Genomic DNA, 13,655 nt, shown 5'->3' with positions numbered 1-13,655 from the left:
GGTAAACAATACAGAACTTGTTTTGGTTTTCGCATCTGCATGGAGCACGCACTCAGTGTGCCTGGGATTTGTCACGTGGTTCTAAATCCCGATGTATGATTGGCTGTACAGCCAGGGGAAAATATAACAACCAATCAATGGCTGTGCCTGGACGCAGCCTTTCATTACGGAAAACATACAGTGCTGCAGCAAAGAAAAGAATGAAAAGAAGGAAGCCTTGTCAATAAAAGTCCCAATTATCCTCTCTCCTGTGCTCAAGTCAGTCAATGTATTGTGCTGCACAATTAAAGAAGGCAGTGCACAAACGAACCGACATTTACTTGCAATTCAAAAAACAACTAAAACCAAGCAAGACCTGGATACCACAAAGCAAAAGGATGCAAAAAGTTGTGCTGAACAATGGGAACTTTTTTTTTTTTTTTTTTTAATGATTGGGAAAAGTAGTGAGATAGTTATGATTGAAATTTGTTTTCATTTTACTATACGCTGTAGTTAACATAATTATTTTTGTCAATCTTATTTTATTCCTGCATTCCTTCTTAACACAAGAATATAACACACTCACACTAGTCACAGTGAAAAGTCATTAGTTATTGAGTAATATTTGAATCTAACAGCGGAAATACTTGGGAACAGGTAAATGATTGACTTACATGTACAGCATTATTTTGTTGTTGATAAAGCAAAATGAAGAAGAGCAGGTGGCATGAACATCATCCAAAAATGTGGTTCTGTAGGCGTAGCCCCTGTTATGTATATCTAAACTAAGATTTCATGTACCTTCGGTTCGAGAGACAAAATCAAAAAGCATTATCTAAGTGCGGAAATACAGGAGACCATTATCATAAGCCGGCCTAACCCCAGAAATACACATTACACAGTACGACGGGGTGGGTTTAATGCTGCATATAAAGTGAAATAGAAGAACATAGAAAAAAAAAATAGAATTAAACTAGAAATGTCGCTATGGCGACTGGTATGCTTCCGCCATAATGCATGATTCTCCTAATAGGTCTAGATAGTACATGTGGACAATGTGTGATTACATTTTCACAAAATTGGCAAAATACAAAAATGACAAGTTTGTCACAAATGTGTTGAATGTTCACCTTCCTTGACCTAGGTTTATTTGGATGAATAGGAGAGCATGTATTTGGGGATTTAAGGACTTTAACTTGACTTTGACCCATTCATACATTTATGCATTGAGTAATTTCAAGGAACCAGTATGGTGAAAAAGTGTAATTTCTGTATTGAATAGTAAATTGTCACCATTTTCATCTGGCCTTTGACCCTAAAATTCATAAGATAATCACTTTCAGGTAGAACATGCATAGATATGTAGTAAGTCCAAAGATAACTTGAGCCACTTCCGAGATATGGAGGAAAAAGTTAGTTCAGCACTTTCACTTGATCTTTGACCTTTTGACCTTTGAGGCAAAAAAAAAAACACACTTTCCAGAGAATTTCTATTCGGTTACACATGCATACACCAAGTGTAAAAAAAAAATAATAATCCTGTTGGCATTGCATAAACATGAGGGAAATAGTAAAATTTTGAAGGTTGCACTTGACCTTTGACCCCTGACCTTTGACCCCATGAACCCTACATTCGCTAGATAATCACTGCCAGTCAGTACATGTATATACTATGTTCCATGAAGATACCTTGAAAAATTTTCCAAGGTACGGAGAAAAAAAGTTTGAATATTTTTACTTGACCTTTTGACCTTTGACCTTTGACCTCATGACCCAAACTTTCACCAGAGAATTTTAATTGGGTAATACATGTATACACTAAGTTTCAAGAAAATATCTTCAGGCATTGCATAGATATGGTGGAAATAGTGATATGTTATGTATTTGACCTTGACCTTTTGACCTTTCACCTTGAGCATGTGCACCCAAAAGTTGATAGGCACAACTTCACCCCCTAGTACACATACATGCCAAGTTTCATTAGGATACCTCAACAGGTTTTGATAGTTACCTTGTCCATGAAACATTCATTACGGACGGACGGAAGGACGGACGGACGGACGGAAGGATGGACGGACGGAAGGACGGACGGACGGACGGAAGGATGGACGGACGGAAGGACGGACGGACGGAAGGACGGACGGACGGACGGACGGACAACCCGAAAACATAATGCCTCCGGCACCACTTCGTGGCGGAGACATACAAAAAAAGGTAAATGGACGTTCCGATCTACTACGAAGTAGGCCCTACATCAGAACCAGAGATGTTTAAGTCACAACTTATAAAGACAAAATGAGATTTGTTCCCGTGAACGTATACAGGCAAACTAATCACATTTGTCAATAGTCAACACCTATTAGTCAATGCAAATTGCACAACCGTGTAATCTTTTTTCTCTCTCTCTCTTTCTCTCCCTCTCCTGGTCTTTTTTCTTCTTCTTCTCTCTCTCTCTCTCTCTCTCTTTCTCTCCCTCTCCTGGTCTTTTTTCTTCTTCTTCTCTCTCTCTCTCTCTCTTTCTCTCTCTCTTTAGTCTTTGGGGAAACACCAAGAAATCCCACATATCTTGAAATTTATAGGGCTATAATGCCCGGAAAAAATTATGTTGGAATGAGGCATTTATGAATCATGCTATACTTTTTTTTTTCTTTTTTAAGAATCTACCCTGTCTTAGTGTCTTGGCATAACGAGTCGTTGATGTCAGCAATAGCTCTGAGCTCCGAAAGGTAGTGGAGTCATGTTGTATAATCAGTGTGGGGTTTCAAACTCACATGGGTATGAATAGCCCTTTTAGCCACAAATGGCCTTCTACAAGGGGTCCGATCCGAGTTAAAAACATAATGCTTCAAATGACAAAATCCTTTTGCAATCACTGAAAATGAAACAGAAAAAATATAACAAATTGAGAATATTTTTTATGGAAATGTTATTGCATTAGAAAAGGTGGGAAAACCACGAACGGCCTAAACATGAATTGGAAAAAAAAAAATCTTCATCGAATTGATCAAATGGGAGAATTTCACAGTGAGAAGACACATACCGGTGCATGTCTGTAATGTATCCAGTTGTCAACTACTTTTGAGCGAAACAAATATAGTTACAACGTTTATAAGACATATCTAAAGGACCAAATCAAGGGGAAAGCCTCGAGAATGTAATTCAAATTAATGTTCAGAAAATCAGAGGCTAATGAAAGTAAATCCCTAAGTGAAAGGCTAACAAAGTAAATCTCTTCATAAGAAAACTGTCATTTAGACCGTAGGTTAGATAAAAATTCATTGCCATTACGAAATGTTTGAAGAAAACTGGCGCATTGAAAATTCAAACTGCTACATAAATCATGTTGAGTGATGTGGATATGTCACCATTATGAAATCCTTGTCGATCACTGTTAATCATGGTAGGCCTACATAAAAAATAACACACACGTTACTTGCAATGTTGAACCAATGTAGTTGGGTTTTTTTTCCACTGTACAATACTTAAATTTACCATGCAGTTGGTTAGGACCTCTACTCATGATTGATCTGAAATATCTATATTTCTACATGTGATGCAAGTCCGCATGAATGTTGGAAGGATCGCTGAATATCAATCGGAAGCGAGTATTAAATGTTGGTCATTAATATAATCACAATAAGTAACTATAGTGATAGCTAAGGATAATGATATCATAATATGCTAAAGTAGTAGATGAAAATCATCACCTTAAATCATGCATTTTCTATATAAAATCATGAACAAAGACAAAAGTGTCACTCTCTTCAGCAGTGATGCCAGGTAAAAAAAAATAGACTGCAGTAAAAGCATACATTGTATTATAGACATCTACTGGTGTCTTATAATCAGTATTTGAGAAATTTGTACGAGGAAATAGAACGTGCACTTTTATAAATCGAAATGAGACAAGAAATGTGTAACTGATTTTTTTTTTTCCCATCAAAAATCTTCGTTTGTTTTGCTCTTCTGGAGAAAATAACAACTAAAACAGCCTGAAACAAAGGTTATAGTGCACCGTTCTTCCACAACAACAACAACAACAAAAGAAACTTTGTCAAACGAGACATAACAACAGATGACCCCCAGCGACGTGAGTGCTGCGCTTGTGTACAGACAGATCGTTTCCCCGACTGTGTAGCCGTTTCGGAATTTGCCGATCGAGCGTGGATCAACAGTGGCCTGCCTGTGGAACAGAACTTCAATCTGTCAAGATCTGTGTAATCGTGGGTATTCATCATGAGTAAAGCACATCCACCTGAACTGAAAAAGTAAGAAAATTCATAGCACTAATTTAGATCCCGTAAATTCGTACTAAATTGCAGCTATTGGAAGAACAAAGTGGGTATCACTATTGCCAGCGCGTTCTGACGATGAAAAACTGTTGTCGCTAGTAAAACACGGCGTTAACGTTACTTGTTTTATCGCATTAACTTATGAAATTCATTACTTGAGATTTTTTTAATGGTCTGAATTTCTTTTATCTGAATAATAGGTCACCCTGTTATGTTGCGTAATATGTAATGTGCTATGGTTGCTTTTAAAGGAGATGATAGTTCCTCATTAAATCAAGGTATCGACACTACGTCGCCATCGTTTTGTTCAGTCCCAGCCATTGAAATAAGTGTTGTGTAAAGTAGGGTTTTTTTTTTTTTTTTTTTGTTCTTTCATTGAAGGCTCTTCAGCTCTGAAGACTAAGCTCAGTAGAGTAAAATATCCCGTTTGCGGCAGTTTAAGCATTGTTAAGGGTTTTTGTTGATTGCTAGTGTGTTAGTATATGTGTAGTGTGCATGTAACAGTGCAATGCTGTGTTTAGCGGTATATTACCGTGTATGTTGTACCTGCCGCAAACGGCTGCACGGCCGCTTACTGACGCAGTTACTCTAGGGATTGTACATCGTGCCGCAAGCAGAAATACTACGTCGCATATCGCCCTTATCGGCGAAAATTGTGCCGGGTTTTGCCCAGGTAAATCATGAAAACTGCGTTGGTCAATGGTAAATTTCTTTTATGAAAACAATTGCATTAATGAATAATCTTGTCTATGATATATGAAATGGTTGAAAATAATTTGCCTGATTTGTTTACAAGTTGGAAAAACCTGTAACAGTGCTTAAACTGCCGCAAACGGGATATTTTACTCTATGCAATACGCGCGTGCTCCGCGATCTTTATGCACTTGTCAATGTAATGACGCACCCCACTACCCCCGGACATGGGTGCGTCATGGTCATTTTTTGACTGACCACGCGGGGTTTTTGACGGACACCACAGTCACTTTTTTGACGGACATAACGCTGCAAGTGACGAACACCACAGTCACTTTTTTGACGGGCAACACGTTGAAAGTGACGCACACCTCGGTCACTTTTTTGACGGACATCCTCGGTACATTTGACGCACCCCTGTAAATACTGAAACGATTTTTGCATACGTTTTATTCAAGCAATTTCATTTTCTTTTGGTTCGTACACATAATTTGTGAAAGTTTCGGCAAGTTTCCCTTACCATGTAAGCACCGTATTGTCATTCACCGTACATCACGCTGCTGCTACGATATTCCGTACAGTAGTATGTATTCTGTGCATGCAATCCATACATGACAATCACATGTGTGCAGAATGCGCTGTGTGTGCGCGGCCATTGCTAGTGCGGTGGATGCATACTGCTGCAGCGCAGGTAGGTACACACCACGCCACGGCATTCATATTCCCGCTCGAGTACTGCGTAACTACAGCCTAGTCGCGGTACATACCAAGTAGAGATTCGCACAGCTAACAGCGTCGCGCGCGCGTCTGGCCAGCTGGTCGGGCTATCCCGCGAGCAGAAAATGGCATGCGGCTTGCAGTTCTTCTGCTGCCGTTTCGACAGGAAAGATTGAACTAAGTTGTTACATCGCTGAACAGTCCCTGGTTTGAGATTGAATATGCATGATTTCATGGGTTTGTTGGAGGGAAAATGTAGGAGAAAGGGTGGCTTTTAAATTGTTTGCTTGCCAGATTCTGGCAAGCATTTTTTCCTCTTATTCCAAAACGCTTCCCGACTTTGATTTTCACTTGCCGCGGGAAAGCGCTCACGGTAATGTAAATCAATAATAAATGGGATACGGTTTATGGCGCGGTGGGTCGAATCGGTACGGTTGGCCCCTCACATCACAACAGCAGCAGCATGCAGCAACAGCAGAGAGAGAATGCAGTGGAACTGGAGGGAGTGGAAGATGATCTGTCTAGTGTCTGTTGTGTGAGGGGCTGACCGTATATACATGTAGTACAGTTTAAAACGAGAGGCCACTGAATAGCATTAACAAACATGGTAAAGCTAAAGCAAGTTACCAAATGTTCGACATCTAAATTGCGGAAGCAAAATAGCGTGCATGATCTGAACGCCTGCACTGCGATCATCGTTCGAACGCCTGTACTCATTGTTCAGCCCCGGGTGTCCGTGCTTAGACATTCATGACGTACCGTGCCATGCGCTCGCCCTGCCTATGAATGTATAAATTAGCGCGCGTGCCACGCGAGGGTGAAATTGTATACATAGTACATCACACTACGAGAGGGCTACATGTACTCCATGTACTCCACGCACGCAGTGCGAGAGATTCAACGCATACACAACACGTTGCGATCGAACTATGGCAATACCGCAAATTCTGGCACGGGTGGCACGCAAAATATAAAAATCGCGTAAACGTTCAAGTTTTCTCAGAAACGGCTGCCATCGTGGCTGGTGTAGGACCTACATGCTGTACAGATTCAATGCAGATAAATGGACTAGCTCTAACTTCGAAACTTAGAATGAAACAAGTCTATATGTGTTGCTATGCAATTTAACTTACCCGTTACCCGTTAAACTGCTTATGCGAGCTCACCCAGGAGGGTCGCGGCAATGATTTTGGGGGTCCGGCGACGTGGCCCACTGTTGTGCTCTTCGGAACACGTGTGGAGGTAGCTGCATAGTTTGAATTTCGCACTTGATATGCGCCATTTTTTATTCATGAATTTCAGGGAATTTTTATTCATGAATTTCAGGGAATTTTTATTTGTAAGAGTTTTCTATTCATGGAAGCTGTCGATTCAAGGGTCACTTGCTTTAAACAAGACAAGAGAAGAAGCAGATTTATCGTCATATCGGTCTACTCTGCTGTAAAAGTTTAGCTGACTGCCGGCTGCCTGACTAGGCAGAAAAATCTGTCTGTCCAGAGGGGGGGGGGGGATGCTTAACTACTGTCCCTATGCTATGGACAAATTGGTGAGGTACCTTGCCCTGGGCCCTCCTCGATCACATTTAATTCACAGTCGTACTTAGATCGGCTGATCCCTGACGGCAAATTTTAGCTTTAAAATTGATATCTAATACGTTATACAATGCTCTCACCAGCTGTTTTAAATACCAAAGTTAACAAAGAGTTGGGTGGAACTTTCATGGAAAAAAAAGCTACCAGCTTGTTGACATGCTAAATTAGAATACAGGCTAACACTTGTTGTAATGACAAGCAAAGGATAGAAGCGCACATGCTGCCTGTACTTTCATACTCTGTGGTGATATCTGATCACCTGCAAATTGGTTTCCATGCTAGAGCATCCTCCTTGTGAAGTACAATGTATAGCAATAGCATATCACAACCTTCAGTCTATATATGAGAGGGATTCAGTGAAGCCTGATGTAGTCTCACGCAGAACATCATATGTACTGTAAAACGAGGAATGTTCGCGTGCATTTTAATTTCGCGAATTTCACGAGCGCCAAGATTCGCGAAATTAAAATGCACGCAAAATTTCTTATCTACACTGTATGCATTGAACGCCAGTGGCAATTTGCGAAAATTTCATGCCACAAACAAGGCTGTTGGCTCCAAGTCGCGAAAATTTTGTGCCGTAAATATATCATGTTTGACAGTATATCCCTCACAATATAATACAGACTGATCTTTCAGTCTGTACTGGCTAACCTGCTTCAGTACCTTTAGCCCAGGCTCACACTAGAGTCAAGCACAGGGCTAGGGCTTACTCTGATTTGTTTCCAGAGTACCTGGTAATTAAATCCATAAGCTGCAGCATGTTTAGCTACTGTAGAGTTCTACAACACAAGTACCGACCCCATACTGTAAAAGTGGAAATTTTCGCGGTGTTGAAATTTTCGCGCATTTCGCGCAACCAGAAACTAGCGCAAAAATAAAAGCACGCGAATATTTTTGCTTGCCATATGTTCCTGTGTGTGATGTCTTGATTACGCTGAATTAAAAACTGCGAAACGCTTCTTACCCGGCCAAGTGCGAAAAATTTGTCGCGCGAAAATATCCACTTTTACAGTACAATGGCAATTCACTCAAATTGGGGGGACAGAATTGGATAGGACAGGACAGGACATAAAATGATAATGACAAATGTCTTAAAACTCATATTTCTTATGATTTATTGATGTATACAGAAGCATATAAAACATGAGAAAATACCGTAGTATCCATATACTTGTTTCTCTTTCTATTTCGGTTTCGGTTTCGTCGGTATACTCAGATTTAACTGTACTCCACCAACGTTGTTTGTTGCTTTCAAATTGTATAATTGATCGACCAGTGACCAGTTTGCCGAGATATTTCGCACAATTTACATGAATGTTATGTACAAACCGTAGTTCAATAATCAGTCAATGTGCTAGAGAACTTAGTAAGAAGGGTGCTGTTTCATGACAATTCAGTAACACTTGTGCTTCCATGTGCTTACAATGTTCTTTCTGTTTTTCTTGACAGGTTCATGGACAAAAGGTTATCATGTAAGTATTATTGTTTTGTTTTTTTCATTACTTGATGTAGACCCTGGCTACTGTATATGTGACATTCCTGTGTAATCAAATTTGGTCATTGTGCATTTTCAAAGTATTGATCAGCAGTGATCCAGTCATACATTAGGCATAAATCATCCCAAATGGCAAAAGTGGGTAACATTATCAAAGTATTAGGTTCATCAAATTATAATTAAACACTCATATGAGCAAAATCATTTCTGATCTATCACTAAACCCTACACACCATGGTGCATACCCTCATGCCCACCTGTTTCGAACAACTACCTGTAATATTAAGTTCCAGGCAAGCAAGCAAATATCCAATACAAAAACATATTAGATTAACCCTCTGTTTACTTGGTATGATGCAGTTCATGTTTTATACATGTGCAAATGTTTGTTATATATTTTTAGGAAACAAAGTGTTGATGAACATATTCAATGTGCACCATACATGTCCCACAGGTAAATTTTTGTGGCACCCAGCCTGTGATTTTGGTATGATACCCATGTATCTCTTATTGGTATAAGATTTTGTTTCGACTTTGTCAAGTATCGATGAATATATCTAGTTTTGTGTGGACAAAGGTGATAAATGCATCAGTACAGTTTTGGATTACATGTACATGCTGTTCTTTCAAATTGTGAATTAAAATGTTGCAGTTTGATGATTTATGGCTGTAATACCTAGAGTGCTGATGGAAAGCTTGTGAGTTTGGTCATGATTTTGATAGAGATATATCTGTGTTGATATCTGTAGTACACAATACTTTTGAGTGATATTCATATTTCAGTCTGGTTGTTAAACTAAACCAGCTGAAACTACAGTGGCCTGTTTAAGACTTGTACCAGTAGAGTCATAAAATGTGCACTTGATAGTGAGATGATCAGGCTCAGAGACTTACGTATGCTTCAGCATGATGATATCCTCATATAATATGTGTATTTGGGCAGATATTTAACTCTTTTCCAATCCTATTGTCCCGGGCAGTGAAGCTGAATGGTAACCGCCGTGTGACCGGAGTGCTGAGAGGATTCGACCCCTTCATGAACCTGGTCATCGACGAGGCAGTGGAGGACATCTCGCCCACGCAGAAGAACGACATTGGCATGGTGGTAAGCTTAGAATGTCGAAATTACATCATTACTAAACAAAGAAACAGTACAAGATATAGAGCACATAATTTTGCAGCCTGAAGTTTTACTTTGTTGTAACCAGAATTTTGTTAGAACCGTGTTTATTATAACAGGAGTGCACTTTATTGACACATGTGTGCTGTAGCTTGGATCACGATGTGGCTTTATCATTCTTTGTATGCTCAAAAGCCCTTTCAGATGAAAGTGTCAAAATGAAATAGAATGTGAAGCGCTGTTAAATGTTGTCCAAGGTAGGAACAGAATTACCCAAATATTTCAGTGCAGAATCCAAAAAAAGTACAATTAGTAGATGAGATGTGTGACTTTATTAGATTGTATTTGGAAACACAATGTAAAGCTTTTGCTGCACTTGCAATGTGTGGAAGTTTGGTAAATAATGTAATGCACCAATGACATGTTTCATAGATGGGATCTCTCCATTCCTTGCACATCTTCGGCTTCAATCAAAACACAAAATTCAGCAGTCAATACGAAAAGAAGGAGAATGTTAAGAAAAGCAAACTGAAGGGTTGTCAAAAGCACTTTTCATCTACTCTTGATCTTAAAGGGCTGCAGACTGTACATGTCAGTCTAGGCACCATGCTTTGTCAGCATTTAGACCAAGATTATAGAATTTAATCTGTTCACTGAGTTCGTCAGAAAGAAAGAATAATAATATTTTTTTAAAAAAGATTCTGTACAAACACAATAGGTGATACGCTGTAAGCTTATCACCTAATTACTTGAGTTTAAATGTCTTTACACTAATCTGACATATGAATAAATAAAGAACTGAACTGGTCCTCGAAGATTATAACATATCAGTTTCATTTGTCGAAAGTGATTAGTAAAATAATAAAAATCTACTTTCCAGAGAGGGTACAGTTTGATATACTTTCACAACGCACAACTTAGATTTATACTTTTGCACATATTTCTGGATGGAATATACTTTTGTTTAATATGCCTTGTCATTAGATGAAATACCATTTCATTTTGAAAAAAAAAATTGCAAGGGGAAAAGACTGTCATTATGTTAGCGTTCAAAATGAATCTTCAGATTGATCAGAAAGATGACGACATCAAACGCCCATCATCAGTAAGGCACAGATACATGTGTGGAATTCTTTTGTCCATCCATAGAAATCAGATGACTGTATGGATAATTACAGCCAGTTAGAACTCCATCTCTTGAACCTCAATGCTTAGACAGTTTGTACCAGACAGCAAGTTTGTCAAAATTGTGCCACAGGTGATTTTGTCCCATTTCAGTGAAGAGAATGACTGTTTGAAACATTTCGGAAATCATACTGTCCATGAGCCATTGAAGAGGGATTTATGCCGTATTGATAAGCATAATTGTACATGCTTCATAAACAGTATTCATTTCAGGAGAGCCTATGTTCAATTATCAAGTTCAAGTCACTGTGCTGTCAAACAGCAAAACTACTTCCTTGTTTATGAACTAGTACAACATGTTGCTTTTCAGTGTAGTCATACAGTGCTCGAATCAAAACTTCATGATTCATTCTTTGAGTAAACATTTGTTTTGATACAGTAACTGTTTAGGACCTCATCCCTCAGTTCTGGTGTGTTTACCATATGCTCAGTATCAAGTCGCTAAAATTGACTCAGTGTTTGGTATGCTGCATTTCTTGAATATCACAAGAAGGTAAGAAATTAATTATGGTATGTGAGACAGTCTAAGAGGATGTCTATAAATTTCTTAGGCAGCCGAAATTAATTGTGTGTGTGCTTCATGTACTTTTGATAAATGCTTTATGTGAATAATGTTGATATAAAATTATTTAGTGGAAAAGAAATGTCATTATGATGCCTGTGTTTTGTTTTATTCTGTCTCCCCAGGTCGTTCGTGGCAACAGCATCATCCTATTGGAAGCTCTGGACAGAGTGTTATAGCGGCCGTCTACCACGCACATCGCTCCTTTGCGTGTGATGTTGAAGTGTCGGCATCCGATTGGCCAAGACCTGGAGAAAGCAGCATCTAGGGAGGACTTTTTTTCACAAACCTTTCAGAATAGAGTTTAAATCCGTACCAGACTGGCTTGCCAGCAACTGCTGACATTGTAACAAATTTGGCATCTATCTGTTTGTGTCACACGTATCCAAACCCCCCCCCCCCCCCCCGTCTTTTTTTTTTTGCATTTGAGGAAATGATTCATGAGATAATTGCTTTGTATCTTCCTTTCCCCATGACACATCAGTAATAGATTTTACAAGTTGGCATGGCATATAAATAGGAAGAAATGTCTGTCCTTTCTATCCTAATTTTGGCCAGCAAATGTACTGTGCAGGTCATCATTAGATCAGGAAGCATGTGACTGAGAACAAGAGCAACAACAAAAGCTAAACTCATTCTGAGTATTCATTATGTGGACAAAAAGTGGAAAATATTGACTCCAGAAGTATGCCTGTTCATTTTATGTCCTCCAGCTGCTCAACTAAGGACACATATTTTTTATGCCTCTGCCACGAAGTGTCGCCGGAGGCATCATTTATTTGTATTTTTTTTTAAAGTGGACTGAAGCTTTGTGGAGTAGGCCCATCAGTGCTGTGTATTAGGAATGTAAATATGTAGTAAAGGATAGGAGAGTTTGGAGGGAGGTGTTTTAGGAACATGGCAAGTGTGGTATTTTGCCTTAATTGAACTGGAGGAGGGATTAGATAAGAGATGTTGACATTCCAGAGTGCGTCAATTTCTTCTGCAAATTGAAGATGAGAAGAGAGCATTTTAAAGGTGCTTGTCGTTTTTTGTGGGTTTTTTTTAGTCTGGCATCCAAGCTGAATGTTCACTTGTATTTCCAAGCAAAAATCTAGTGCCCTTTCTTTGGATATCCTGCCACATTGGGATGGGATAAGATGGGATATGAAATGGGATAAATTTGATTTTGATGTAGTTCAAGTTGAAAGAACCAGATGAGCTTGTAATCCAAGGCAGTTTGATAGGTCAAGGAATACATTGGTTTCTGTCCCTCAGTTTGTTTGATGTTGGCGAAATGTGAAATACCTCAAACACAAAATACTTACAAAGTTTCAAGACATGGAAAGAGGAGGTACTTCATGTCCCATGCATGTTGGTAATTATTGTACATACCAATCATACCATGATGATGTTAGTACATTTATGTGTTTTCTAGTTTTTGTCAACTTGTCGATAAAGTATGGCACCCCATGACATCAAGTTCAAGCATGCATGATGTGTGCATTCATTGACGCAACGAAAATTATCTTTAAACGTTTGTGATAAGAACAGGTACATTCAAAACTGCATGGTTTTCATTTTTTGCTGGGGTTAGTGAGAACTTTAGGTGAGAATCAATGTTGCTATTTTAATTCTGTGTGGAAATTGTGTATAAATGTCTTGCTACTTTGATGATTAAATTCAACATGTACATTTTTTTAAAGAAAAACATTTTATAATCTTTTGTTTTTAACTTGCATGCTATATGATGTCACTTTTCAGTCCGCTGCCTAATCTGTTTTGTTTAACAGATGCTCTTATTCATCTTTATTTCTCATTCTTCGGTGTAAAGTGTAACAGGAACTAACCACTAGACTTGTATTTGTGTTGAAGGGTGGAACAGCATACGCTTACACACTCACAACATTTGACAAGCACATTAGGATGGTTTGTCTCGAATCTGTGGCACTTCCTTTTCACTTGGACTGGACTGATTCATATGAAGCAAACTCTTTGATAAAATTTGCAACCAATGTTAAGGTACTACATTTTTATG

The 13,655-nt window shown here is 38.9% G+C and overlaps 1 protein-coding gene across 1 annotated transcript; it reads left to right on the top strand.

Moving 5' to 3' along the window:
- The first annotated feature begins 4,124 nt into the window (after positions 1–4,124).
- LOC139719200 (small nuclear ribonucleoprotein G-like) lies at positions 4,125–12,030 on the top strand. The gene is made up of 4 exons (XM_071630630.1): positions 4,125–4,247; positions 8,726–8,748; positions 9,752–9,876; positions 11,764–12,030. The coding sequence occupies exons 1-4, from the start codon at positions 4,216–4,218 to the stop codon at positions 11,815–11,817; spliced, it is 234 nt and encodes a 77-aa protein (XP_071486731.1). The 5' UTR covers positions 4,125–4,215; the 3' UTR covers positions 11,818–12,030.
- Positions 12,031–13,655: the final 1,625 nt, after the last annotated feature.

The sequence above is a fragment of the Diadema antillarum genome, unplaced genomic scaffold, assembly GCF_040938485.1.
Source record: "Diadema antillarum isolate AM-2024a unplaced genomic scaffold, OU_Dant_1.0 scf00000107, whole genome shotgun sequence".
NCBI lineage: Eukaryota > Metazoa > Echinodermata > Echinoidea > Diadematoida > Diadematidae > Diadema > Diadema antillarum.
This window is presented reverse-complemented; position numbering and strand designations above follow the sequence as displayed.